At 51.5% G+C, this 27,002-nt stretch overlaps 10 protein-coding genes across 10 annotated transcripts; 3 read left to right on the top strand and 7 right to left on the bottom strand.

Annotated features, from left to right (window-relative positions):
* Positions 1–59: 59 nt before the first annotated feature.
* LCB1 (serine C-palmitoyltransferase LCB1) lies at positions 60–2,176 on the bottom strand (the record flags this gene model as incomplete). Its single annotated transcript, XM_076628550.1, has 5 exons — positions 60–800; positions 862–969; positions 1,033–1,385; positions 1,463–1,778; positions 1,871–2,176. 5 exons carry the CDS (start codon positions 2,174–2,176, stop codon positions 60–62), a joined length of 1,824 nt encoding a protein of 607 aa, XP_076491286.1.
* Positions 2,177–2,492: 316 nt separating this feature from the next.
* JCM6883_003578 (uncharacterized protein) lies at positions 2,493–4,603 on the bottom strand (the record flags this gene model as incomplete). Its single annotated transcript, XM_076628549.1, has 8 exons — positions 2,493–2,505; positions 2,585–2,742; positions 2,830–2,915; positions 2,987–3,111; positions 3,190–3,314; positions 3,380–3,915; positions 3,977–4,380; positions 4,512–4,603. 8 exons carry the CDS (start codon positions 4,601–4,603, stop codon positions 2,493–2,495), a joined length of 1,539 nt encoding a protein of 512 aa, XP_076491285.1.
* Positions 4,604–4,750: 147 nt separating this feature from the next.
* Positions 4,751–6,178, top strand: DYS1 (deoxyhypusine synthase; the record flags this gene model as incomplete). Its single annotated transcript, XM_076628548.1, has 5 exons — positions 4,751–4,945; positions 5,040–5,525; positions 5,589–5,658; positions 5,722–5,864; positions 5,963–6,178. The coding sequence occupies 5 exons, from the start codon at positions 4,751–4,753 to the stop codon at positions 6,176–6,178; spliced, it is 1,110 nt and encodes a 369-aa protein (XP_076491284.1).
* Positions 6,179–6,289: 111 nt separating this feature from the next.
* On the bottom strand, positions 6,290–10,333 carry VIP1 (inositol polyphosphate kinase VIP1; the record flags this gene model as incomplete). The annotated part of the gene is made up of 20 exons (XM_076628547.1): positions 6,290–6,421; positions 6,488–6,585; positions 6,657–6,802; positions 6,867–6,953; positions 7,025–7,181; positions 7,248–7,414; positions 7,482–7,590; positions 7,653–7,779; positions 7,837–7,932; positions 7,999–8,110; positions 8,172–8,207; positions 8,271–8,328; positions 8,387–8,441; positions 8,509–8,804; positions 8,864–9,018; positions 9,085–9,452; positions 9,513–9,889; positions 9,949–10,020; positions 10,082–10,201; positions 10,264–10,333. 20 exons carry the CDS (start codon positions 10,331–10,333, stop codon positions 6,290–6,292), a joined length of 2,838 nt encoding a protein of 945 aa, XP_076491283.1.
* A 1,440-nt stretch (positions 10,334–11,773) lies between these two features.
* JCM6883_003575 (trafficking protein particle complex subunit 2-like protein) lies at positions 11,774–12,444 on the top strand (the record flags this gene model as incomplete). The annotated part of the gene is made up of 4 exons (XM_076628546.1): positions 11,774–11,924; positions 12,007–12,073; positions 12,129–12,216; positions 12,274–12,444. 4 exons carry the CDS (start codon positions 11,774–11,776, stop codon positions 12,442–12,444), a joined length of 477 nt encoding a protein of 158 aa, XP_076491282.1.
* A 1,034-nt stretch (positions 12,445–13,478) lies between these two features.
* Positions 13,479–15,189, bottom strand: JCM6883_003574 (uncharacterized protein; the record flags this gene model as incomplete). Its single annotated transcript, XM_076628545.1, has 6 exons — positions 13,479–13,755; positions 13,832–14,068; positions 14,126–14,585; positions 14,663–14,866; positions 14,931–15,031; positions 15,095–15,189. 6 exons carry the CDS (start codon positions 15,187–15,189, stop codon positions 13,479–13,481), a joined length of 1,374 nt encoding a protein of 457 aa, XP_076491281.1.
* A 1,329-nt stretch (positions 15,190–16,518) lies between these two features.
* Positions 16,519–17,640, bottom strand: JCM6883_003573 (uncharacterized protein; the record flags this gene model as incomplete). Its single annotated transcript, XM_076628544.1, has 2 exons — positions 16,519–17,362; positions 17,423–17,640. 2 exons carry the CDS (start codon positions 17,638–17,640, stop codon positions 16,519–16,521), a joined length of 1,062 nt encoding a protein of 353 aa, XP_076491280.1.
* Positions 17,641–17,783: 143 nt separating this feature from the next.
* JCM6883_003572 (wax synthase family protein) lies at positions 17,784–19,791 on the top strand (the record flags this gene model as incomplete). Its single annotated transcript, XM_076628543.1, has 8 exons — positions 17,784–17,830; positions 17,905–18,071; positions 18,141–18,675; positions 18,741–19,016; positions 19,096–19,106; positions 19,178–19,291; positions 19,370–19,586; positions 19,653–19,791. The coding sequence occupies 8 exons, from the start codon at positions 17,784–17,786 to the stop codon at positions 19,789–19,791; spliced, it is 1,506 nt and encodes a 501-aa protein (XP_076491279.1).
* Positions 19,792–20,872: 1,081 nt separating this feature from the next.
* Positions 20,873–24,700, bottom strand: JCM6883_003571 (chromo domain-containing protein; the record flags this gene model as incomplete). Its single annotated transcript, XM_076628542.1, has 8 exons — positions 20,873–20,941; positions 21,001–21,061; positions 21,126–21,371; positions 21,447–21,666; positions 21,718–23,995; positions 24,062–24,287; positions 24,345–24,462; positions 24,565–24,700. The coding sequence occupies 8 exons, from the start codon at positions 24,698–24,700 to the stop codon at positions 20,873–20,875; spliced, it is 3,354 nt and encodes a 1,117-aa protein (XP_076491278.1).
* A 301-nt stretch (positions 24,701–25,001) lies between these two features.
* Positions 25,002–26,732, bottom strand: JCM6883_003570 (uncharacterized protein; the record flags this gene model as incomplete). The annotated part of the gene is made up of 8 exons (XM_076628541.1): positions 25,002–25,093; positions 25,214–25,338; positions 25,401–25,476; positions 25,543–25,616; positions 25,693–25,957; positions 26,033–26,329; positions 26,399–26,468; positions 26,535–26,732. The coding sequence occupies 8 exons, from the start codon at positions 26,730–26,732 to the stop codon at positions 25,002–25,004; spliced, it is 1,197 nt and encodes a 398-aa protein (XP_076491277.1).
* Positions 26,733–27,002: the final 270 nt, after the last annotated feature.

Genomic DNA, 27,002 nt, shown 5'->3' with positions numbered 1-27,002 from the left:
CAAAATCTATTGCTTACATGCGAGAGAAAAACGAGAATTAATGAATGTATGAATAGAAACTACTTCTTCTTTCCCAAAACCTTATTGATCGCATTCTTAACAACGTTACCCGCTTTCTCCATCTCCTTCTTCGTCAATGCCGCACTGACACAAATCCTAATACTCGGTCTAACCTCCCCTTGCTCTTGAGCCCAAGTTCTCTTCGTCGTAGTCAAAAGTACTCCATTCTCTCCACACAAATCAACAATCTCTTGTAACAATCGTTCTTGTTCTTGTCGACTCGATTCTACCGAAGTGGTCCCGTCTCCTCCTGGCTGAGCGGAATGTCCAGATCGAGAAGAATGAGAAGAAGACATTCCAGCGGCAGGGACGACGATCAAAGAGGGTTGAGGGTGAGAAACATGCGAATGAGACCTTTGACGGCCTCCCGAACGTCCTCCTCCTTCGGATGAGGGTTTCTCGAGTACGGAAGGTTTGATGTGGAAGTGAATCAAGGGGGACATTTCGGCCGAAGGGATTTCGATCGTCGATACTTGGTCGAGGATTTGTCGGAGTGCTCGAATGTTCGTTGGGAGAGTCGAGAGTGGGTGAGCGGGGTCGGTAGAGGTGAGAGGAGTAGAGAGGAGGGAGATCGCTTCGGAGGCGGAAACGGCGAGAAGAGGGGGGAGGGCGGCGGAGAATACGTAGGTAGGGGAGTTGATACGTTGATGGGCGACGACTTCGACGCTACCGGCGCAGAAACCTCCGGAAGAGGAGAAGGCGTTTTGCATAGTTCCCGTGATGATATCGACTCCAGCGGCCTGAGAGCAGGAAGATCAGTCTCACAGATCATCTTGAGCTGAGAGACCAGTCTTCACTTACAGGAATGTCGAAAACTTCGGTAACTCCTCGACCAGTTTTACCTACCGCTCCGATCGACCATCCTTCATCGAGAATCAATCGGTACTTGTACTTGTGCTTGAGTTCCATCTATTGAACGAGCGTGACATGAGCTCAAGCGTTCAGGACGAGGAAGGAGCTCCAGATACTCACAACTTTTGGTAAATTGACCATACTTCCATCATTCTCAAAGATCCCCTCGGTAACGATGAACCTCCTACTCGCGGTCGGATTCCTCCTATACTTCTTATCCTCCTTCTTGATTCCTTCCAAGATCCTCTCCAACGCTTCATAATCTCCATGATCGTACCATTTGACGTTTACTCGAGAGATTTGAATCCCTTTTTGAATCGCGAAGTTACACCCTCGATCCGCAACGACGATATCTCCTCGTTTACAGAACGCGGGGATGACGGAAGAAATCGCCGAGAAACCTTGAGCGTAGTTGATCGCGGCGGGAACTCGAAGGAATTGTGCGATATCTCGTTCCAATTCGAGGTGGACATCTACAAAGGAGGTGTCGTATCGTTGTCAGTCGCAATTACTAGCTTTCACGTGATGTTAGGACGCGTGGGAGACTGACCGAAAGTTCCGTAGAATCCAGCAGGACCACAAGATCCAACTCCGTACCTCCTCAAACACCCCACCGCCTTCTCCTTAATCCTCTCGTTGCCTGCCAATCCAGCAAAGTTCGCACTCGCGAGGTTCGTCACTGGTTTCCCCGGTTGATCGAGCGATAAAGGTTCGAGGGGATCATGAGGATCTTGTCCTGGTTGAGGGAAAATAACTCGAGGACGAGGACCGGTTGCGCCGACGAGGATAGGTGGATGTAAGGGAGTTTCTTGGTTCGGAGGAAGGAGTGGTTCGGGTTGCCATTCAGAAACGAGTTCATCAATCTCCTGTAAGCAAACGAATCCGAGAGATGCGCGAAACCGAAAGTCAATCATCCGTCGCCCGGTTCGCGCAGGAACAGGAGGAGAGTAGTACTCACTTTCTCACTGAACTTGACAAAGTTCTTCCCCGATGATTCTCCTTTGGTCCTAGCCATCAAATAAGTCCTAACGATGAAGAATACCAACAAGATCTCCAACACCGTTCGGAGTGGATCATCCTGATGAGACGCTTTCAAGTACCTCCACACGATCGCACTACCAGGGATCCGGTTCGAGAGAGTCGCGAGGTGCGAGAAGGAAGAGTTGAACGCCGAGAGTAACTCGGGGAACGAGATCGCCGAAGGTGTAGGACTCGCTGAAGCTGCTTGATAGCCTGAGCTCGGGGAGGGAATGTGAGCTGCCATGACGGGCGGCGGGTCGAGAAGTCGAGAGTTGAGCTAAAGAAAGGAAACAGTTCGTCGACGCGACATCTCCCTCTCCTCGCGTAATCAAACTTCCTCGCGAACAAGTGAAGCGAGAAGGGCGTAGTCCTATTGTCTATCATTGCTTTCTTTCTTTGCATCTAAGTGCCCGACCAATCGAGAAACTAACGAAAAGTACCGAAATTTCGATTTTTTGCGTTCACTACCGCTCGAACGTAAGTAAGATCTCTTTCCTATCCCTTGTCTTCCCTCCTTCCTCTTTTCTTGACCATCTCCTCTAGACCTTCGTATTACCACCTTAAACGACGAGCCTGTGTACTCGAACATTCGCGCATCAGTTTTTTCTCGCTTCGAATTTTCAACTGATCCGAGAGAGAAGATTCCACTCACGAAGGTTCCTTAGCAGGAGTGATATGAATCGAACTATGACTCGGGATATCCTCGACTCGATGGTAACCGTTCAAGTTCTTGTGGAGGGTGATTTGGAACACTGAAGCTCCTCCTTGTCGGGAAGTGATCACGGACGAGGCGAGGAAGTAGAGCCAGATCTATCATCACGCCGAGGAGAGTGTCAGTCAAAAGCAGGGAAGACTCGAGAGGGACAAGGGAAGGGGAGAGGAGGAGAGGGGACGTACTCGGTACCAACGGTCACCGTATTTCGCGAGAACCTTATCCTTGTTAACGATCCAGTTCTCGTACCAACGGTGAAGAGTTGCAGAGTCTGTTGTCACGTCATTCCTCTCGTGAGTGCCGGTGCTTGCGAGAGACGGAAACATAGAGAAAGGGACTGACAGTGAACTCCCAAAACGTCAACGTTAGTAACTTCGAACCCGGCGTTTTCGAGACGACCGATAACCCAGTTGAGAGCGCACGAAGCGTCGGCTCCGGGGAAGACGTATTTGTTCATGAACAAACCCCTAAAAAACAACGATTTCGAATCAGTATTCGCAGAATCATGGAGAAGGAGATGAGGAGCGAGGAGAAGGGAAGCGCACCAGATGAGATCTTCGTATTGCCAGTGAGGACGAATTCCAGCAACTTGGAAGACCAAGATTCCGTCGTCTTCGAGTAAATTGTAGACGTCTTTCAAGAAAGTATCGTATCGACGGATTCCAACGTGCTGAACAAACATTCAAGTCAGTGCTTGATGCAGACAGTGCGAGAGATAGGCAATGTTGAACTCACTTCAGCCATTTCGAGAGAAACGATTTTCGAGAATTTCCTCGATTTGTCCAAATCCCTGAAATCCTTCCTCAAGATTCTCGCCTTGTGGGGTTCAACTCCATTATCCCTAATCCTGTTCGTTCCGAATTCCGCTTGATTCTTACTGAGAGTGACTCCAGTCGCATCGCAACCAAAGTTCTTCGACGCATAAGTGACCAAAGTTCCCCATCCACATCCGATATCCAACAACGTATCCTCGGGTTTCAATTGAAGTTTGTGGCAGACGAGAGCGAGTTTGTTGTCTTGTAATTCTTCGAGGGTTTCCTTCTTGTTGATATCGCGAATGACTCCCGAAGTGTAAATCATTCGAGGTCCGAGGAACCATTCGTGGAAATCGTCTCCTCGATCGTAGTGGTCCGTTACTTGTTCTTCGTCTTGTCCGGCAGAATGGAAGATCACGTCCGGGATCAAAACGGTAACGACGTATTTCATCAGGTCGAGAGTCATGACGAATGCGGCCCAGTCGTGTCGGTATTCGAGTAACTCCAACATATCACCTACATCAATTCGAGAGTGAGCTCTTGAGTCCGAGGAGAGAAGGAAGAGAGATGAGTTTACCTTTAATATCGATTTTCCCTTCAAAGTAAGCATCGTAAAAGACTTGCATCGGGATCTTGTTCTGTCCTCGATACTTTGCCTTCAACTCGGGGTCCTTGATGTCCATATATTCCTCGATATTCTTTCCAGGGAGGATTCCATAATCTCTCACTCTCGAATTCAATCGACTCATCAACAACCAGTAACAAATCGTAGTCGGTAACCCGGTAACGATCAAGAGGAAGAAGTAGGAAGTCTTGAAGGAGAAGTAAGGGATGAATCGAGTGAGGAAGTAAGGGACGAAGAGGACGACGGCAGCGAGTTGGAGATTCGAGAAGTAGCCGTTGCCTTCGACGGGGAGAGGGGCGTTCGCGATTGCGGCTCGGTTCGTGACTTTGAGTCCGACATTGGGGTCGAACGTCGCCCTGCAACAGCAATACAACGAGAGAGATCAGTTTCGTGGGAGAGTGATCAAGAGAAACGTGTAGCGACGAGCGAGCGATAGACTGTAGCTCGTTCCGCGTGCTAGCCCAATGTCAAGAGAAGGTGTACGTACATCCTGAAGGCTGAAACGACGAGATGGGTGCAGAAGGACGAGAGCGACACGTCTTGATCAAGAAATCTCTCTCCTTCTCGGCTATTTTGCATTCACTCAACACTCGACTCTCGCAAGCACTCTGTTCTCCCACTAGATCAACAGAAAAAGTTCCAACAAGACTTTCTATCCAGCGCTCAATCCTTCCCTGCTCGTTCCCGACCCTCTCCCGAACTCCCGACTTCCTCGACTTTCGGCTCATGGCTTCGACTTCCTCCGCCTCTGATGCGGCGAAAGCAGCTGTATTCGTACAATCCGAAGCGTATGAAGGCACACGGATCAAGGGACCCGATTTCAATCAACGACACAGCCTCGACGAATTGTTGAAAAGTTACGAGACGATCGGGTTTCAGGCTAATGGGTTGGCGAGAGCGATGGAATTGATCGATAAGATGGTGAGCTCAAACTCTGCCCTCTCGAAAAACCGGGTCATGAGTGAAGAAGCTCAGAATTTGCTGGGTTTTCGGTTTTCGATTTTCTCCTCTCCAGCGAAATTGGAGATTGTCAGACGAGCCTATCAACCCCGACTCTCAGACGGAAGAACTCGACCCCAAAGTACGAGCACAAACGAAATGCTCCATCTTCCTCGGCTACACTTCCAACCTCGTTTCGTCCGGTTTACGAGAAATCATTCGATTCCTCGTTCAGAACAACTACGTCTCATGTCTCGTCACGACCGCGGGAGGGATCGAAGAAGACCTCATCAAATGTCTCGGGCCTACTTTCCTCGCTCCAAAGGGAGAGTTCAATCAAGATGGAGCAGGGTTGAGGAGGAGAGGTTTGAACAGGATCGGGAATTTGTTGGTTCCGAATGACAACTATTGTAAATTCGAGGATTGGGTAATGCCGATTCTGGACAACATGGTGGAGGAACAAGAAGGGGAAAGTCGAACGAGATGGACACCGAGTAAGGTGATCGATAGATTGGGGAAAGAAATCGATGATGAGAGCTCCATTCTGTATTGGGCTCACAAGGTAAGTCCTGATTCGCTGTAGATACTTTTGAGACGAGTGTTGACGCTGCGAGCTGTGAGGTAGAATCAAATCCCCGTTTTCTGTCCAGCTTTGACCGACGGGTCGCTCGGTGATATGATGTACTTCCATACCTGTGAGCTCAATCTCCTCGTGCTCACTCCCCTTCATCTGCTGACATCTCGTTATGAGCGTGTAGACAAAAGCGAAACCCCCCTCAACGTCGACATCGTTGGAGACATCCGAAGACTGAACGATCTTTCAATCAAGAGCAAGAAAGCTGGAATGATCATCCTTGGTGGAGGAGTTTGTAAACATCAAATCGCAAACTCGATGTTATTCGTGAGTCTCACCTTCCTCTCTCGTGTTCGCCGTCGTCGATTCCTCCGTCCTTCGGCTTCTCTCGCTCGTCGCTAAGCTCGTTCGGTTCCTCCTTTTAGCGAAACGGAGCCGATTTCTCCGTCTACATCAATACCGGACAAGAATTCGATGGGTCAGATTCCGGTGCTCGACCAGACGAAGCCGTCAGTTGGGGCAAGATCAAGATCGATGGGGAAAGTGTCAAAGTTTACGCGGATGCGACACTTGTGTTCCCTCTGATCGTTGCCGGGACTTTTGCAAAGGGACATTGGGAACAGCAGGAACGGAAACAATGATCGCTTAAGACGTTCGAGGGTAGATAGACAGGGTGTTTTGGATTATGCATTTATCGAATAGAGCACAGTTCGCATCTACATTCTATATCGAAGAGAGCACGAGAGACCGGTCTAATCTCCTCGATCACTTCCAGCTCCGGAGTAGGTAGAGCCGTCGCCTTGTCTCCTCACGTTGAACTCCCGAATCTCCTCCATTCGTTGTTTCGCGCCTCGGTACACAACGTCTCCCTCAATAGGTAAGAACTAGATGTCGCAGAGAGAGAATGATCAGCAGATGTGACGGATGTAGAAAGGCTGAACATGACTTACTCCTTCGAGTTTCGTCGTACTCTTCTTGAGTAGTTTATCTTCAGCTTTCTTCGAGTGTCGACTCAAGATCTCGATCGTTCGATCCAAGTTGATATAGTCTGTCCGCATTAACGAACTCTCAGTATTCGGTGAAAGTAGACTTGAAGAGCTGAGGCGAGGAAACACGAACCAGTCAAAGCGCGACGCGGTTGTACTTGTAGAGCATGTTTCGCGTCAAGACTCGCATCGAGTACGGCAGAGTGAGCACCGGCGGATAGACTGACTCGAACGGAAAGTTCTTTCGTGTCGCCTTTCGAGCGTTCGTAAATCTCGAAACTGGGAACCAAAACCGTCAGTTGCAAGACTCGAAAGAGCTGAGTAGGCAGGAATGAAGTCTTACGCAATGTAGGACATGTAGTCGAGTTCAGGGACATGAGGCATGACGATGGGCAAGTCGGAAAGAGTGACAAGGTTTACGAGAGTGTGACTGTTTTCCCGAGTTAGAACACAGTCAGATTTTGTACCTCATTCGACTTCGATAGGTGGCGATGAGCTCACATGTGAGATTCTTTCGTGAAGTAGAAGTTGGCGGATGGGTGATCCGAAGCTTTCGCGTCTTTGAGGTTTCGAACGATTTGTTCGAGCAGAGGTAGCGAAGTCAAAAGACCGATCTCTTCCTTCTCCCATCGCTCGATACCATACTCCTGGGGTGCAACTACCGAGACACACGAATCGTCAGCCACTTGTGAGGAGGCGGTGGCGATCGCTCGGTCGAGCTTACTGAGATCGAAGAGGAGTTTCGCTCTTGTGTATAGTTCTCGAAGGATACGAGGAGGACCGCTGTCCTCTGAGTCCTTGCCTCCGAGAGTCGAGCGGCTGTCGACGGAAGAAGCTCGGCTTCCGGCGAGACTACCAGATTTGTTGAAGATGGTCTCGAGGAAAACGCGACTATTGGTGAGGAAGCTCGGTCTGTGAGCAAGTAGACAGAGCAGGGCAGTCTCGATGGTTGACTCACTTGTGTAGCGAATCGTACTTGAGCGAGTCGTAGAGTTCTGAAACTCGAGAAGGGTCGAACTTATCGAGACTCACATCGCACCAATCCGCGAACAATCCCTCCCACCTCTCTACATGCCACCATCAGGTCAGCTTCGTTGAAGAGACGGGCTGATATCGGGAGGCGACTCACCTCTGAACAAGTAGGGGTATTCTCCACAGCACCATCGAGGTTGAATCTTTTCGACGGCCAAAGCATCCCAGTTTTGATTCATCGTCGAACGTAACGTTTTCATCAATTCGATCGTCTCTTTCACAACCTGTGCATCGATATGAGGTGAGTCTCCGCACAAATAGACGATGGACGGAACACTCACCTCGAAAGGTTCCTCCTCGAGAGGCCAAGCGAATTCCGGTCGTACGTGAAGTCCCGGTCGACACAACGACTTGAGCTTTTTCTTGACTTTCTCCATCTGTATACCGCATAACTCCCTTAGAGTCAGCGCGTGCCTGTTGCCCTGAATGGAGAGACAGTGTACCTCTTCTTTCGCAGCGCTCGAATCGTCGAGTAGATCTTTTCGGATGATGAGCTGGTGAGTCTGTTGCTTGTCCATTTCGCTGTTTCGGTCCCGTCGCTCATCGAGGAATGCTCTGCGACGACGAGTGCAGCGCTCAGTCGAATATTCGGAAGCAGAACGAAAGTCAAACTCACGAAGTAAAGATCTCGGCAGTTGCGACGACTCGACGTCTACGGAATTCTGGGACGTCAGAGAGCCTCTTTACAATATGGGGAACTGAGAGAGAAACGTACTCGGAGGAAGTGTAGACATTTGTATGATCGAGGAGAGTTTTGTTCATGATTGTGTAATCTACTCGTTTGTCGTCGTTGAGGCAGAGCACGAGATCAATGATCGATTCGAGACATACCTTTGCGCATATTCTCTGCGATATCCCGAGCTTGATATCGTGCAGCGTGTGTGAACTGCCAAGTCGAACGGGAAACTGTCAGCGACTGAGCATTCTTCTTCGAGGGTAGCGATGACGAGTACCTCTCCGCCCCATTTCACGATGACCGCGATCTTCTCACAAACTCCATCAGCCGTGAACGCAGGTTTCAACTGAGCCTTCGTGCCCGAAGCCGATTTCTTCTTCTCGATAATCTTTCGCAACTGTTCGAGTTGTTCAGGATCCGAGTCAGGGATGCCGGCAGCTTCTTCCGCCGCGTCGGCGATGTACTGTAGTTGATCGGGATCTCGAAGGATAATCTCGGTTGTGCGACCTTGAAGGAGGTTGATGAAAGGTGCACTCCAAGCGTCTTTGCCTTTGAAGTTGAACTTGAGTTTACCTGGAAGCGAAAGCGGTATGGATTAGGTGAGGTTCTAATCGTTCGAGGCCGCGACTCACATTTCGGGGTACGGTCTCCGTGTCGAGCGACGCAAATCGTACTCTTGAGGGTCCAGGACTTCTCGCGAGATTGATCAGGTTGAGCCGAGACGGGTTTCGGGAGAGAAGGCATCTTGCGAGTGCAGAAGTTCGTGAGAATCTCGGCGCACTTGTCGCTGTGGCAAGGCACAGGGGAACGTTCAGCTCGTCTTGTCAGAGCGAGAACTGGAAGAAGGGCTCACTAGTAGAAGTCGTTACCCTTGACGAAAGACCATCCATTGACGTCGATAACGTAGGACTTGCCTCCGGCTCGAAGTAAATCGAAACCACAAATGTTCTGCTTGAACGCGATCGAGATATCCCTCGCCATTTTCTTCTCGGCGTCCGTCAATTGACAGATGAATCGAATCTCCTTGCCTTCGGTGTTGCGACGAACGATTCCGTCGACGACTGGGGATTTGCGAGTCTCGGCGTGAACAAAGTTGGGACCGAGAGTGTAGACCTTGATGTCTTCTGCGTTTTCGACGTCGACGAATTGCTCGTAAATGTACGAAGCATCGGTGCGAGGAACAGTCATGTTGGGTTCGAGCGCTGAAGATTGATTACCGACCTGCCATGCATGTGATGAGCGAGCCGCGTTGTGCGGGACTGGAGGTAGATCGAGACTCACCTTTCGGAACAAACGACGAGCTCCTCCTCCTTTATCCTTCGAGAAGTAAATGTTGACATTGTGGTTCTCACCACTAACAGGTTTCTCGACGAACGGTTTCCTCATCGTCTTGCCGTCGATTGCGATCGTGTCGTCGTCTTGCATCGCAAATTCCGAAGTTGGACGAGGTTTGTCGACCCGAACTCCGATGTTCTGTTGTATCTGGTCGGCGATCGATTTGTCGAGTTGGGGACCTCCATCTCGATTACATTCGAGGCGGTTCGGGGTAGGAACACCGATCTTGTCGAGGATCTGGAGGACGACTCGTCGATCCCAGAAGACTTTTTGCAGAGGAAGGTCGTTGACGCATACAGGCTTGCGGAGTTCGACGAAAGCGACTGTCGAGGCTACAGTCAGTCGTTGAGTCCTGAGTGAGGTAGGGTCAGAGAGAACTCACTGGCTTTGTCGATGGGAAAACCGTCAGAGTAGAACGAGATCAGGAAGTCGCAATGAGGCCAGTTCTCAATGTCTATTGCAAGGTGATTGGATCAGACACGTTGCACGAAGAGGACAGTAGAAGCGGAACTCACCTTCGTCGAGAATGACTTTGTCTCCGAAAACTGTGATCTCGAATTTGCCGGTTGCGAGTAACCGCGAGAGAATGTTACGCATAGGTCTCGATCGAGCTTTGCGGTCCATCGCGGCAACACCTGTGATTCACAACAGAGGTAAGAACGTGCAAGAGAGAGTGGAGGAGGGAGAAGAGGCTCGCCGAGTCGCATGAGAGGCCCTTCGGGTTGGTCTGCCGGCGACGGAGGTCGTGTAGAGCCTGGAGTCGACATGACAGCTTCTTCGAGGAGTCTGGCCTAGCTCGAGAGGATGGGAGATCAAGCGAGTTGAAGGACGGTTTCGGAGGTTTGGAGGAGCTATGAAAGGTTTGCTAGCGGTCCTGTCGCTATTGCGTAGAGTCTGATGGTCCTTTCGAACCTATCGCTGCGCTGTCGAATTCTTTGGTGAGGAGGAGAAGTGTGCTCTTTGCTCGACGTCGACACTCGAGCGCGAGATTAACCGTCACGTTTTGTTCGAGAATCTTCACTGAGATAGGTGTTAGACATTCAGACACCTTACGGTTCTGTGAAGACATCAACGACAGCGGAAATTTCGAGGTAGGAAAAATCGGCCTTTGACGAAGTTTGTTTTGCATTGCAAAGCTCTATCAAACTGTATGTAGACTCGTCATGGACGATCTAGTGAATCTACGGAAGTATCTCTGCACCCACTACAGCACGACGGAACAAACGACCCTGGTTTTACGGGAAGCGGAAAACGAGACAAACTCTAAACCACTGACTTCGCTTTCCAACCCTTGTTTCGCGTGCCCGCCGAATGCATGTAGCGCCTGTTTGTAGTGTTCCTCGAGGCGAAGGGAGGAGTGTTCTCCTGTAGAGTTGGTGGAGTAACCTGATTTACTTGTTCGGAGCGGTCTCAGGTTGAGAGGACCCATGTGACTGAAACCGGTGAGCTGCACTCGACTCCGGCTGTTGCATCATCAACAACCAAGCTCTGATACCGGAGCGGATGTCAACTCTAGCGTCTTCTCGCTCGCCACTGGTAACCTCGGTAAATACTCGAAACGAGGAGCTGGTCTTCTGTAAGTTTTCATTTTTCGTTTCTCGAGTTCGCTTTCCTTCTGAAGCTGACCCATTCGCTCTTCCTGTGTCTACTAGCTGCATGGGTGTCGGAGGTGGGGCTGCATTGGGCCCCAACTGTTAAGAATTATTGACAGGTGAAGCAGACTGAGCGATACGGTCCTGTCGCTTCTGACGTGTCGTGATCTTTTGCTTGGGAAGTCCGAGATGAGGTTTACGTGCACCTGTGATCTACAGCAGACATAAGAACTTGCAGCGAGAGGGAGAATGAGAGGAAGCGCGCTCACCGGTTCGCAGCAGAGGTCATACAGTTTGGTCTGCCCGAGACAGAGACCATACAGCGGCTGCAGGTGCCATGGCGAGTCCGTCAAGCGGGATGGCTGAGGTTGAGAGGAGAGCATAGATGAATGTCGAGAGAGAGTTGGCGAGCTCTACAGAAGCAGCGCGGACGCAGGTGCCAGTTGAACGGTCGTCCGTAGACTCCGGTAGACCTGTTGCTGTATATATCGGGCTGTCGAGCTGATCTGAGTGATGTGTCGAGGAGAAACCGCGAGTTCGCGGAAGACTTTCATCTTATAATCCCGACTCTACTCACTCCAATCGGCCTGAAGAAAGCTCTCTATATAAGGAGCGATGGCTCAACTAGCCATCCTCTCGATCGCAGTTCTCGGCAAGCAAGGCAATCCACTCTTCTTGAGATCATTCTCATCAAGACGAGGTGGACAGAACGACCTCAAGTGGCATTACGCGGCTCATACCGCGCTAGATTTCTTTGATGAGCGAGGTGAGTACTCTCCACGTCCGCGCCTCTCGTCTCGATCATGATCGCTGACCCCACTCGGATTCTCCTTTCCTCGTTCATCCAGAGGCTCCCGCTGCCAAAACGACTGAATCTTACCTCGGTCTGCTATACGCAATGGAAGACTATGCAGTGTGAGTCCCAGATAGCCGACGTCGCGAGGATGCAGCTAACGTCTAGTCTGCTCAGGTACGGTTACCAAACGAATACTCGAGTAAAGTTTGTCGTAATCCTCGCGCTAGCAGACGCAGTCATTCGAGACGTCGACGTCAAGACTGTGAGTAGGATCTCTTCATCAGCTTTGCGATCTTGGCTCAGACCCCGAGTTGTGCAGATCTTTCGAGCGATTCACAATTCCTATACCGCCTACATCTCGAACCCGTTCACGTCGCTGCCTGAAGCCGGAAACCCTTCTATCCTCGCTGCACCAATACGAAGCGAAAAGTTCTCGCGATCGATGGACGAAATCGCCGGCAAGACGAATGGCAATTCTCAAGAAGTCTAAGTTCAAATCCTGTTGTAATGTACTGTTATTTCCTCTTCTTCCTTGCTTGTTCGCGGAGCTTCCTTGACCTCACTGCTTTCTGTATCCCGTTTCCACGCCCTACCACCTTCGTTCCGGCTTCAGGTGTTCGGGTCGCGCGATGTCTCAGACTCGAAGGTTCCGGGCTTTTCAGTCTCACAAACCGCGAGTCAAGACGTCTCGCTCCCTCGACTCGAGCTCCTGAACGCTGTCAATTTCGACATTCTTTCTCGAAGGAACGACACATCGTTATCAAGAGACGCCATATAGTGACAAGCCTTTGTTCTAGCTTTCGAAAGCGCTTGACAGATACGTGGCTCACATTCTCAGTAGTTTCCAGATCTTGACAACGTAATCTACGTGCTTTGATCTCTTCCCTCGTGGTATCGATTCGGAGTCCAGACAGTTGACATTGCTCGTCTCTATGCGAGCACGAGCTGCTGGCATCTCTGACGGGAAACACGACACTGGCTACTCGCTCGTCAGTGATAGCTGCAACTTAGTAGCAAATGCCGGAGATTGCCTGCCATCGTCAGCGGAGGGGGGCTCGATAGACATCGAGCGCAAACCCACAAACACCTCAGCGAGAGAGGACTGCGACTTGCGTGAGGGCATTCCTCTTGATCGCACCAAATCAATCCAACTCTGTGAACCTAGGTTTCCACCCTCTTGTAGAGGCTGTACACTCTCTCGGAGTCCTTCTGCGACCAGAATGACTCGTTCTGGGTCAAATGAGAGGGGATTAGAGAAAGCTCGGGCCGTCTCGAATGTCGACTCCGACTCGCTCGAGCTACTCTATCTACCACCTGTGGCAAGGCTTTATCCGATAAACTCTCTCGCGAAGGACTTGAGAAGATCTGATATGAGAACTGGGTTGCTTTGACAAGCTAATATTTTTAACACACTAAGTTTATAAGATGCGAAGACATGAACAAGAGAGAAAGTACCCCATGACAATAGACAGAGATAGAGACAGCACAGAAGACAACACGGAGGGAAGAGAGAGAGAGAGGGAACTAGGCGATGTGAGCGACCTCGAGTTTGTCCTCCTCGTATTTTTCATCGGAAGAGGAGTCGGCGCGGTCGAGAGTTCCAGAGGCGGTAGGTTGGGCGATAGCAGCATCAGCGATCCTCTTGGCCATTCGTCGTTCGTAGATGACCATTCCGTATCCGTAGGCCGCAGTGCAGAAGAAACCAATCGCGGGAATAAAGTATGATTGAGGCGAGCCGAGCTTGTCAGAGACGGCTCCTTGCATTGGGGGAAAAGCTGCCCCACCTCCGACACCCATGCAGCTAGTAGACACAGGAAGAGCGAATGGGTCAGCTTCAGAAGGAAAGCAGACTCGAGAAACGAAAAAAGAAAACTTACAGAAGACCAGCTCCTCGTTTCGAGTATTTACCGAGGTTACCAGTGGCGAGCGAGAAGACAGTAGGGTAGATGGCCGACTCGAAGAAGAAGACGACGAAGAGAGCTCCAGTTCCGACGGTTTTCGGATTGGTGAAGGCGGCGACGATGGCAAAAAGTCCGCACATGGTGGCCCAGATCGAGACAACGGTGGCAGGAGAGAGGAATCGAACGAAGGGGATAGAGGCGAATCGGGCAACCCTGTAGGAGAGAGGATGTCAGAAGGGAGAAGAAAACCAGAAAAAACGAAAAACGTACATGAAGGTGATTTGCATGTAAGAAAGCATCTGCGACGCCGAAGAGTTCGTGTGACCAGCGTTATCGGCGAGGTAGTTGACGATGAAGGTTGCACAAGAAACTTGAGCTCCGACGTAGGCGAATTGAGCGAGGAAACCGAAAACGGTGTGCTTGCGTTTCCAGAGGGGGCGCTCGTCGACGATTCCGAAGGATTCTTGAGATTCAGCGACCATTTGTTCAGAGATCTCAGGGAGCTTGGCGAAGGCGAAGAGGACGATGATACTGGCTCCGAGACAGGCGACGGCGAGGTAGGTGTATTGAAGACCTCCGAGAGAATCTTCTTGTCCGTGACCGTAGAACGCCTTGGATGCGATGAGAGGACCGATGAAGGCGGCGAGTCCGTTAGCAGATTGGGCGATGTTGAGACGGAAAGCGGCGTGTTTGGCGTCTCCGAGAACCGTAATATAAGAGTTGGCCATGGCTAGAAAGAGAGAGAAAAACGCAGAATTAGCCTCTCTGACGTTGCCAGAACGATGGGATAACGAGCCAGATGCTTACTCTCGAGTGTAGCAAGTCCACAGGCGATGATGAAGGCAGAAAGGGGGAATCCGAAGTATTTCTCGTAGTGCGCCGTCGGCCAGAACGCCAAAGCTCCGCAACAGTAGAGGGTGAGACCGAGGAAGATACCAGCCTTGTAGCCGAATCGAGAGGCGAACACGGCAGCGACGGGGGAGAAGACGATGTAGGCACCGAAGTAGGCGACTGTTGAAGCGAAAGACGAGTCAGAAAACGAAATTCGCAAAATTTGAGTAAATGTAAAGCTCACCTTGAATCATCGTAGATTGCAAGTGGGAAATGGTGAAGGTCGTTTGGACCTTCTTGTTGAGGACATCGACGAGACCATACGAGAAACCCCAAAGGAAGAAGCTGAGGAAAAGCGGAAGGTCAGCTTGTGACGTTGATTGATTTTTCGACGGAGGGCAAACGTACAGAGAGGTAACGAGCGAGAACGCAAAGAGGAATTGCTTGCGAGTAAGGTTGGAAGTAGTGGTGTAAGCTCCGACTGGTGCCGCTCCGCCTGCCATTGTTGCTGGTTTCTTGAGGAGAGAGAGGGTTGAGAGAGAGGAGGAGAAGAGCGAAGAAGAGCGAAGAGTGCTGTGGTCGAGAGTGCTGAAGAGAGCGCGGGTGAAGAGAGAGTGATGGAGAAAGAAGAGAGAGAGAAGAGAAACGAAAATTTATAGGCGACGAGAGGAGGTTGCGTTGAATCGTTTCGTGTGCCCCCGTTTAGCTGGCCCCAGACTCTGATCGTTGGGGAAACGAGGGGCCATCGATATCGAATTCGACAGGGAAGCGACCGTGAGAACAGATCTAGAACCCAGTTTTAGCGTCGGAACGAGCTGATTTTGCGATTTTGCGAGTCCCCCTTCGAAACCTCAAATCGCGATTGCGCCGAAAATCAGCTCCTTTCGCATCGATTCGCACGAGTCGTCCATTGCCTCTCCTCTCGTCGATCTTGGCTCGGGTCTCGTTCTTCCTGCCCGAGGAGAGGTTCTGAGAAGACTGTCGATTCTTTTGCGACGCCACTGGACCTAGAATAGAACTGTCTTGTCAGTCAAGTTGGGTCTGGCGAAACCTTCCCGTGGAACGGGGGAATAATTCTCACTCGGTCGAGAAAGGAAAAACTCAGAATTAACCGCCCACGCTCAAATCCGAAGAGATGCGAGGCTGAGACTGCGCTCTCAAAGTTCACAGCGAGCAACAGGGAGAGAAACTCATCGATGGCGGCCACGCGAAGGGACCGAGTTTGCGATCGTCCGACAGATCTGAAGTTTTCTTCGTTTTTGATCGAGGGCGGCGAACAGCGCGAGGGCAAGTCGAATCAGATCGATGGCGCTTGAGAGGTCGGGAGGATAAGGGGGCTTGGAGAGTGGAGTTCCAGTTGGGGGGAGCGAAAGGGAGACAGTTGATCGTGGGGTCATGAGCAGAGTTTTGACCTTGAGAAGGGGTTAAAGTTGGAGAGAACAGTCGTTTCGATAGCACTCGAGATGTAGAGAATGGTAAAGGAAGAGTCGGGAGAACGTCCTCGTGTACAAGAGTAGACCGGCGGAAGGATAGCGACATCGGCCCGTGATAAAACATCCTTTTGTAAGCAAAGCTTGAACCGCGGCCTCGAGGTGCTTCCCGTAACAATAGGCCGACGCTGTCCTGCTGTGTGCAGTCTATCGCTCTATCAGCCACGCAGAGCGACAAGCTTGCCACGAGAGAAAGAACCGAGACGAACCTTGTCCCTCCGAAATGACACAGAGACCCCGTGCTCTCTCTCGAGCCGTTTCGCTCCTCTTCCACAAGCGCTCTCCTTTTCCAGATACCTCGTACACCGATAACTTCATTGCACCGGTATGTTTCTTGAGACCCTAGAGATTCAGCAGAGGAGGGGCCGTCGTCGAATCGATCGCCGCTTTTCCCTTCCGCTTCTTCTTCTTCTTTTTCTGACCGTCGTTAACTCCGTTCTGCGTCACCTTTGGTGTTGACTCGTCCTCTCCATTCGTTTCGTGAGTTTCCTCCGTCTCCATCTCGACGTCCTCCTTTTCTCCCCCATTTTCTTCTTCTTCTCTTGCGCGTTTCACGCTGCCATTCCGCTCCGACTCTTCTTCCTTCCGGCTCTCTTCCTGTAACCTCTTCTTATTCTCCTCTTCTCGTTCCTGCTTCCGTAACTTCTTTCGCTGGTTCTTCGAGAGGCCGGCTCCAGCTTCCGCGGCAGGTTTGTTGGCGGTATCCTTATTGGCGTAGAACGATCCCGGGGCAATCTTACGATTCGAAATGGGAGCAGATGTTGTCGCGGTTTCGGGTTGGGCGGAAGATTTCGAGGGGGAAGGTTTCGAAGGAGAAGGATCGTTGAAGAGGGGAGTCGAGGCGGCATCGGGTTTCCGCGGAGTGGTAGTCGTTCTGCCGTTCTTTTGAGTAACGAAAGGATTGTTTGGCGCATGTTTGACGCCGTTTGTTGAGGTCGAAGTGTCCATTTTCCCCTTCCCTTTACTGATTACCCTCGACCGACTATCCTCCTCGTCGCTGTCCGATTCGCTAACTGCCTCGTCTTGTCCATTCTCCTTTATATTGGTCTTTGACGCGTCGACTTTCACGGTGGAGCCTTCGTCTCCCAACGAACCGTTTCGACTTTTTCCGAGGAGTCGCTCTTTGAGTTTACGGTCCTCTGCTTGTTGTTTATGGATGACGGCTGGAGAAGCTCCGAGTCCCATCCTATCAACGATGATGGTCAGGCTAGCCTCTACGCATGGAGAAGTAGGAGAAAGAGCTCACCTTGGCGGACGAGCCCTATCTTTCAGAGTCTGCACTGAAGTCGTCCTGGTTCCCCCAGCTTCATAGTCTTGAGGAATCCAACTATCTACGAGCGACTTTGCGGCGCTCACGGATTGATCGAGCGAAGCTTGGAACGCTACTAGATCAAACTCTTCTTCTTCCTCTGATTCCTCTGGTTCTGCTCTTGGTGGGTCGACTTGCTTCGTTTTCTTGGCCATGATTAGGATGGCTTTCGAGAGTGGGTCGGCAGGTCGAAAAAATATAAGGTGTGGAAGAAGCGGAAAAGTCGAAAGAAACATTCGGAGAAGACTGACCTCAATCATATTCTCGCTCACTCGACTGCTTGTTGTACATAGGCAAAATGGCACAGTACCTGATGGAGGGACCACACTTACCCCCGCTCGCGATGTCAGTCTCTCTCCTCCTCTTCTCTTTCGTCATTGGTTTCGCCGCTCACGATGTACTCACTCGTATCGCAACAGGTTCAAGTTCGTGATACCCATATTTCTACAATGTCTTATGCTGCATCCACGATTCTCCCCGACTGTCTCCCGACTCGTGCGACTCGCCTCAATGCCTTTCTCTCTCTGGTACTCCTTCAGCGCTCCTTATACCTACGCCATAGAACCCAGGAATCAAGCTATAGGAGGTGAGCTATATCGCTCTTGCCCGAACGCGGTACTTTGCACTAACGCTTTAATGAGGTTCGCCGATTCAGTCAACTTCGTCCTTGGAATCATGGGAGGCTACGGGGTGTGGAAAGGACTCGAATGGGGTTTGGCTCAAGACTTGACGCCGTACACCTTCGTCGGATTCGATGAAAAGGAAGGCAAGACGGAAGAGGAGAAACCAGATCAAGGAGGAAAAGCGAACCGAATCGCGAAAGACTCTGGAAACTTTACTGAACAAAACGGGAACGGGAACGCGAAAGCAGGAGAAGGCAACAGCGAGAAGGAGGCGAAGAAAGAAGCGCACAAGGAGCACGTCAAGCTGAGACACGTCTACCTCGAAGGAATCAGACGAGAACAGGCGAAGAACGAGAACGCATGGCAGGTCCTTAAGTCGACACTGCACCTCTTCTACTCGATGCGGGGAAATGGGTACGAATTCGGAGCTACGACAACTGCACCGTTCCCTCGACAGGAAGGAGCATTCTTTAGTCGATTGTTCTTCGAAATCGCTTGGTCGCACCCTCTACTCGTCCTCTGTTCGGCTATTCTACTCGAACCCGCTCACTCTCGAGATCATTACGTGTACGCCCTCTCTCGCACGCCTTTCGATCGAAAGCTACGAAGCTCACAATTCTATGCCGTTCCAGATCGCAACTATTCTCTCAGCTCCCCACTGATCGCGCTCACCTCGTCGGAGAGATCACGACAGGAGCTGCCCTCGGAATCGCAGTCTTTGCTGCTCTCACCCTTGGCTTCTCCCTCGCGACTTTCGGAGTCTTCCTCCCGAATTTCGTCTTGCGCCGAATCGGACTTCCCGCCTCCATCACACCACCTCCGTTTGACGCGAGGGAGTACCCACCGCTGTTTAATCTCTCGAGACCTCCTCATTCGGTAGCGAGATTCTGGAGTCAACAATGGCATAGGTGCGTTCAGTTCTCGCATGTCTTTCGAGTCGCAACGGTGCTGACCTTTTGGTTCCCTCTTTGTATCTCATGTCAACAGCTTCTTCAGTCGTGCGTCCCTTCCGCTTTGGCATTCTCAAGCAGCGCAGTCAGTTGACGCGGGCTTCTCTCGATGATGATAGGGCCATTCCACTTCCTCGCTTTCGACCCTGCGAAGCGATTATTTGGAAAGAAGTTCGGACGAGTAGCTGGAGTCTTGGGGGTATTCGCTCTCAGTTCATGGATTCACGAGTTCGGTACGTTGTTTCGATCTGTCGTGATCGATCGCCGGGAACTGACGATGAGCTTCACGCACTCGACTCTGTTGATGCTAGGTCTCTCAACTGCGATCTCTACCCTTCCGCCGCCTGCGAAGCCTTACTCATTCTTGCTCAGATGGGGAGGATCGATCTATTTTATGTCTCAAGGAGTCGCGATTGTTCTCGAAGGACTCTTTACGACCCTCACAGGCAGGAAAGTCAGGGGACCTCTCGGAACCTTGTGGTCTGCTCTCGTCGTCGCTGGAATGGGCGCGACTCTGTACAAAGCTTGGTGAGTCTTCCTTATTCTCGACCTTTCGACATGGGATTAACTGACATGGCATCCTCAATCGTGTAGGGTCACTCAAGGACTACTGCGCGAGGTACCTCCAGCCCGTTATTGGAGCTGGCACAGGTTCCTTCTCCCGATGGCATGTCTTCAACCTCCTCCACTCTTCATGAACAGTTATCCTACCTCTTATCATCGAGCATTCTAGTCTCTCATCCTTGCATATCATCTCTCTCTCCATATTACCTACATCGCATAAAAAGAGCCTTCTTGTCTCTCGACTAGAATACACGTTTGTTGTTGCCTTGTAAATCACATGCATTGTTTTGGCTTCACCTCGTATTCATGGCTTGAGCAAGTCTGAGGAGATCTCGATGCTGTCGTTCGAACCGAAGCAAGTGCCGAAATCTCGTCCGCGTCGAGAGCAGTTCAGTCGACATCTGGCCGTGGCTTCGCGGCGCCTGCGAGCGTTCTCCGCGCGTCTGTGTATTGAGACGGCCGAGGAACTGAACCACCGATACCTGGACAGAAGTTGAGTCCGAGGTTTGAGCTCTGTCCAGGCGAAGAATCGATTTGTTCGTTCACATGTTAGGTTCAGGTCCGTCAAGCTGGCTCGCTCGGAGCGTGAACACAAACGTGCTAATGACTGAGAGAATAACGTAGTGACTTGCGTGAGGAAGAAAGAGATTACTCCCGCGCGGCACAAAGTCAATCACTCAGTTCGCGCACCTCGAACCAATCCGACTCTATCGCGCGTCCATCCGTCACTGCTCAACAGAGCGTCGCTCTTGAACTCACCTTCATCGGTCTCGTTGTTGCTTGTCGAAAGGGTGGGTTGGGCTGATGAAAATCTCCAACCTCTGCACGAGCAGGCAAAGCAAAACCTTGAAAGTCAAAAGAACGGGGCGCTTTGGAGCGGCAGGCTCACAGCTGACAGATAGGGTGGGAGTCCCCTTGGGTTGGCGAGTCTCCGAAGGTGCGCGGTCAGAGTCAGCCTTGCGACTCTTCCGGAATCTCAGGTTCTCCACTCATCCTCGATCTATTGTTCCCACCTCCATTTCGCTTGTAGGTCCGCAGGGTCCGCAGGGTGCGACAGGAGGGCATCGGGTGAAGGTAAAGTCCGAGAGCGAGGTAAAATTGCGATTTGTTCACAAAGACAGAGAGAGCGACGGAGAGAAAGACCAGAAGTAAAAGCAACGAAGGAACAGAAGGGTAAACAGTGGAAAGAGGGTATAAGCTGAACTGAAAGGGAGGAAATCGTGGCGGAAACCCGAGCGCGACGCGTGCCTTCAACCAAGAATCGAGGTCAATGGGGCATCAACAAGCGCCTCAGCTTCGTCAAGGGTCGCGAGGATGACCTGTATCACAGTTAAAGGTAAGTGAGCTGCGTAAGAAATAGAAGGATTGTGAGCCGCACGCCAGGAGCGGAGCCGAGAGAGCTGATCTCGTCTCGAGTTGCGACAATGATCCAACGTCGACTAGAGATTCAGAAGGCAAGACATCAGCTGATGACATGACAGTCGAGTAGTGTGAGCCACTCACATAGTAGCGTATTGAGAGCGCCAAGTACAAACGAGTTTTTGCAAACGTTCAAGTGAAACGCGACAGAACCTCGGCTTGTAGCATTGCGAGAGCTTCATCCAGATGACGGGGTCGGCCGGAGTGCGATCATCGAACGCTGGAAATCGGGTTTGATCGAGTCGTGATTCGTCGAGCAAAGGCGCAACATTCGTGAGAGAAAGCGAGTTGTCACGGATGAGGCTAAAGATCGTTTCGAGAGCAGTTCGTCTGTAGGTACGCAAACAGTGAGTAGAGGATCAGAGCGAGCTACAGGCCTGAAGAAGCGAAGAGATGAGGACGCACGATTTAGCTCTCTCTTCGGCAGAGCGAGGAATCGCCACTTCGTTCTGATCGACGGCGGCACCGAAAGCTCCTCCAGGTAGTAGGTACTGTGGGAGCATGAACGGGAACTGATCGCGAGTTCCGTCGAAATCGTTGTGACTCGACGAGGCAGTTTTGAGGAGTTGTCCGAGACGTTGCGGGTTTTCGACGAGGGCCGCAGGAGTGAACGTAATCGCGGTAACTGTCGCCATCGCGTCAGTACGGAACAAGGCGACGCTTAGAGAAGACTCACGAGGTTTCCAGAATTGCCTCAAGGCTCTCTGCTTGTCAGCTCCAGTTCCATAGAAGAGGCACACGACGTCGTCTCGTTCACGAAGATGGTCGAGTTCGGAGAGTTTGCCTGGGAAACGACCGAGTTCGTTCGCGAGGGATGCGTGTACAAAGACGGCAGAAACGGCGGGACGCAACGAATCGGCCTGTTTCACACCTTCGACGTGAGCGAGGACTAATTGAAGGGCTTGGTAGTCTTTCTCGTGAGCGGCCGCACGTTTGTTCGTTCCGATTTCTCCTTGAGTAGGCGGAGGCGTAACGTAAACTTCCCGATGACTGAGGACTTGATCGAAGTCTTGAAAATTGACGAGAGGGTTTTGACCGATCTTCCACAACGAGCGAATTCGCTCGTGATCCGGAGCTCCGACCGGCAAGATTGAGCTTCCGTTGCCAGCGATCGCCTCGGGGAGCTTCTTGAATTGGAGGACGCTCGCGTTCAGGACGATGTACCCATTTTTGCTCGTAGGACGTTGTTTTCCGAAGTTGAAAGGATCCTCCTCCTGCCTTCTGTTGTTGCCAGATCCGTGAGAGTTCGAGTGTTGATCTGTCGCAGAAGTCGTGTTGACGCTCGGAGAGCGTTGATGTCCCGCAGATACTTCCTCTCTCGAGACTCGGCCAATCTTGAGCTTCTTCAAGGCGTCCTCCCGTGAGATCGGCTTTGACGGGGCTTTTGCTTTCGGAACGGGTTCATCTTCTTCTTCAGGCTCAACGACCCTTTTCCTCTTCGTCTTGGTGGCGGGCGGAGGAGATTGACGACCTCCGTTGACCGTACTGCCTTTCGAGTTCGTCGGAGCGGATGGCGTTTTCTTGATCGGTTTCGACGTCGATCCTCCCTTAACTTTGTCGACGGGTTCAGCAGCTCGGCTCTTGCTCTTCTTCTCCTTTCCCTTCTCCTTCTCTTTTCCCTTCTTCGTTGACTTTCGCTTCTCCTGACCTTCGTCATTTCCCACTGACCTCTCCACAACTTCGTCCTCACGAGTGACGGTCTCCTGATCCTGATCGTTCGCCATTCTCGCTTCCAATCTTCGCGCGTTCGCTCCGGTTTCGTCTTTTCCCGCTTGCGTCGTTCGAACCTTTCCTTCCACCTTGTCCGTTTCCTTCCCCTGCACGACCGGGAGGCTATCCTCCTTCTGGCCCGTCTCCTCCTCCTCGACCTGCATCGTTTCTTGGTCGTCTTCGTCCTCGTCGTCACTTTCTGCGAAACCTCTTGCCTTCGAGAGCTGTCGAGTTGTGGGAGCCGTCTCAACCTCCATACCGCCGTCGCTGCCGCTTTCGGAAGCGAAGCCAGTCGGAGTAGATGGGCGGAATCCAGAATCGTTAGCGGCTGCTGGAGTTGGAGCGTTCTCTCCACCGGCCTCGTCTTCCTCTTCGTCACTCGAGTCCGCGAAACCTTTGGCGATCGTCGCTACTATGGTCGAAGGTTTCGAAGAAGTCGAAGTAATCGGCATATCTTGAGCTTGAGCGCGAGGGGCAGGATCGGGCTGGCGTGGTCGTACAAGCTGGGAAGCGTTTTGAGGGCCATTTTCGTCGTAGTCGTCGTCATCGTTTTCGGAGGCGAAACCGGTCGCCCTGACGGGATGAGAGGCTTGAGTCGCGGGTGCGACGTTTCGAAGTTGCGCCAAAGGGACCTCCTCCTCCTCGTCGTCATCGCTCTCGACGGCGAAGCCCTTCTCTTCCTTCCTCCTCGATGTTGAACCATTCTGCGTCACTTGATCGGGAGGTGCAGGGATTTCAGGTTTTCTCTCTTGATGAACCTCTTTTGCTTGTTCCTCCGCCACCTCCTCCTCATCACTCTCCATGGCAAAGCCCTTCGCTTCTTGTCTTGTCGACGATGAACCCGTCTGCGTCGCTGAATCGGGAGGTGCAACGATTCGAGGCCTTCTTTCTTGATGAACCTCTTTTGCTTTCCCTTTCCCCTTTCCGTCTTCCTCATCTCCGTTCGAGCGATCTTGTCGAGCTTCTGTCGAATCTTCCCTTCGGGATCTTTTCGGTTTCGGTTGCGGAGGAGGAGTCATTCTCAACTCTCGAAGCGCCTTGGATCCTGAAGCTTCGATCATGTCGTTGAGCGCTCCTTGATCGATGTAGTCTCCTCGAAGACGGCGAAGTTCGACGCTCGAAAGGTGGACTTTGGATGACTCACCACGAGCCGTCGAAGAGGACGAGGAGGGAGGGTAAGCAGCTTGCGCTTTTCGGGGTTTCGCACTGCTTGAAGTCGAGGTTGATGAGACCGAGTCTGTGCGCTATCGAGAGAGGCGATGCCTCGGGTGAGATGGTGCCAGAAGGAGTCGCAGAGGACAAGTGCGTACCGAATCTCGTTTTCTTTTTCCGATCGCAGTCATAACCACCGACTTCTTCGCTTCCTCCTCTTGCTTCTTTCGCCTCTCCTTCTCCCTCCTGTTCTTCCTCTCGACCTCCCTGAGGACTGCTTCGTGGGACTGATCCGCAGGTTTCGTTCTTTCGCAATCTCGCACGAATTCCGCCCACACCGATTCGACAGACCAGTTCTCTTTCGGTTCCCATGTATTGTCGTTGCTGATGAGAGAGACATGTCAGCTGCTAACGGTAGCTGTACAAGATGGTGAGACTCACAAATTGTCATAACCTAACCATTTCGTGAAATACTTGACCTCGTAACGATCCTCGCTCATCGGAGAGCCTTTCGGGAGGTCCGGGAACTTGTCAAAGCATGCATAGTCGACGATCTTCTCTACAGGGTGAGAGACAGAGGTGTAATGAGTGACTGAACTTGTTGAACAAACAGTCTCGCTTCTCGCACGAAGCGATCGTGTGAGAGCCCTCGAGTACTCACCTACGGTGTAAGTCTCCCCCTCGTACTCTTCTTCGCTCGCATCCTCGCTCGCTTCCCTGCCATCTTCTGTTTCATCTCTAAATTGATCTGACGCTCCTCCTCCCTTCTCTAGCATCCTTGGATCGATAGTAGCCATATCTGTAGAGAGCTAAAAGCTCTACGAGCTGGAAGTCGGAGTCGCTCGAGAGGTCAAAGTCGGAACAGTTGAAGTCAGGAGGGAAAGCTTTTGACTTCGGCGTTTCGAGATGTCCCGAACGTTTCTCACAAGAACCTTCGCGCGTATAGCAGTGCTGAACGAAAGAATGCCGATTGCGAAAGAGAGCAAGATATGCGAGCGAGTACAAAAACAGAACAAGAACAAGGTCAAAAAGAGAGGAAAATCTATAATGTTGCTGGAGGAAAGATGTACATAATGCTGCCGGCTCCCGGTAAGCTCTTCAGGCCCATCGTCCCAAGGCGCTCATCAGACCCGCTCCAAGTAGGACGAAGAACACGCAGAATGCGACTTCTCCGTTCGAAGCTTCGACCACTGTAGATTGTGAAAGGTGCGAAGGGCACTTAACGTCAGTTGCGGGATCCAACAGGTTCGCGAAGAGGCAAAGCAACGGGAGTTGGAACGAGTGGGCGAGACAAGGAAAGAGAAACTCACTCTTTCGATCGAATACAAAATCATGAGCTAAACACTCGACAAGTGCGCCCCAGAGAAGAATACCCGCCGATACAGCATCAAAGACACCACTGACGATACTGCTAGTCATTGATTCTGGGTTATAACTTTACGAGGACGAAGAAGGTCAGCGAAATCGCGCGGAAAGACAATGCAGACGAAGACTTACACTGTGCGAATGCCTAGCCCGATAGCGATTCCCAGAGGTGTGATGCATGAGTAGAGGATAGCTCCGAAGATAGGCACTGAGAAAGAAGAGAGAGCGAGTTAGGGTCAAGGCCCGAAGAAAAAGGAAAACGGTATCGACTCACCCCAGCTAAGCGAGGAAGGCAGAGGCAAGCCCGATAGACGACTCCCCAATCCAATCCCTTCGAACGTTTGATGACTGCACGAGGAGCGAACGAGTCAGTAAGCGTAATGCCTTGGAACGAGAATCGAGAGCAGAGAGCAAAAGGGCTTACAAGATGAGGACGCAGAACAACGGAACGAATTCGGCATTGACGGCAAGAGTCAATCCAATGATGAAAGAGTGGAAGACGATACCAAACTCGAGGATTAGCACTCCGAGGAGCTGGGCGAAACTTGATTCATCGATGAAGGAAGAATGATCGTGGTGATGCGGAGACGAGGACGGAGGTACAAGCGTCGGAGTCGTGATACTCGATGGACGGGAGTCGATCACCGCGTCTTTGCCGGCATCGCCCTCTTCCAGATCGACCAATGTCCCTGTTACTGTCGGAGTTCTGCTTAACGTTTCCACCCCTTCCTCCTCTCTTTCCTCCTGTATCCGCTCCGGGTCACCTTGCCTCGCCAAAGCCTCCTCTGGAGTCTCTGCGACGTGCTGACCGTGCGGCGTATGAGAGATTTCATTTCCTCCGTTGGCCAAATGAGGGTCGTGAGCTTTCAACCCTCTTCTTTTCAGGTAAGAAGCTCCCCATCGATGAGCGACGAGTTCGACAATCCAGATTGAAAAGACCGCGACCATGGCGATAGCTGGCGGCCATGAGTAATCCTCCCACACGCCCGTCAAGCAAGGAGAAGTCAAGGCTTCGAACGCCGGCGCGAGGAGATGGATAAACGCCGTCGCGACCAAGACACCTATCACACGCACTGACCTGCATCAGCAGGATTTCCAAGAAGCAGGACGTTCGGAGGGTAGGAACTGACCACTTCCGAAATTCTTAAAGGCGAGATAGACTTTCTCTGATAGCGGTACTTTCGATCTTCTCGACAGAATCTAACATAGACTTGAGTGGGTTTCCGCTGAACTCGGACAACACGAAGAGGAGAGAGTTCTACTCACCGGAAAGAGTGTGCCGACTGCTGATGTCGCCAGTATGATGAAGATCGCGCCTATCCGCAACCCTAATCTCCCATTATATGGCGACACGTTCCCGCATGAAGAAGCTGTAGGTTCCGAGTCGCTCTGAGGATCGATGACCGAGTTTGATGGGAAAGGAGGAGAAGATGATGAGGATTGGAAGATTAGCTCGAGGGACATCGAGAACAGAGGTGCAGGGACGCAGAACTCACCATCTGACTCGTGCACCGCCGAGATAGTCCGAACGAGGTCTTGGAACGAGCCGAGAGAGAAACTTTCTGAAAGCTGATCTCGAAGTCACTCACCAGGAGGGTGCTTTGATTTTGATCACTCTCCTCTGGGAAGAAGAGAGAAGTTGGATGGTGAAATAAGGTACGAATGCAATATGAAAGTACATTTGAACAGACAGAGGATCAGGAAGAAGAAAAAGAGGAAAGAAAAGTGTCTGCA

Source organism: Sporobolomyces salmoneus, assembly GCF_050403485.1.
Source record: "Sporobolomyces salmoneus JCM6883 DNA, S_salmoneus_JCM6883_v1_ctg2, whole genome shotgun sequence".
NCBI lineage: Eukaryota > Fungi > Basidiomycota > Microbotryomycetes > Sporidiobolales > Sporidiobolaceae > Sporobolomyces > Sporobolomyces salmoneus.
Note: the sequence above shows the minus strand (reverse complement) of the source record. Positions and strands in the feature narration are given on the sequence as shown.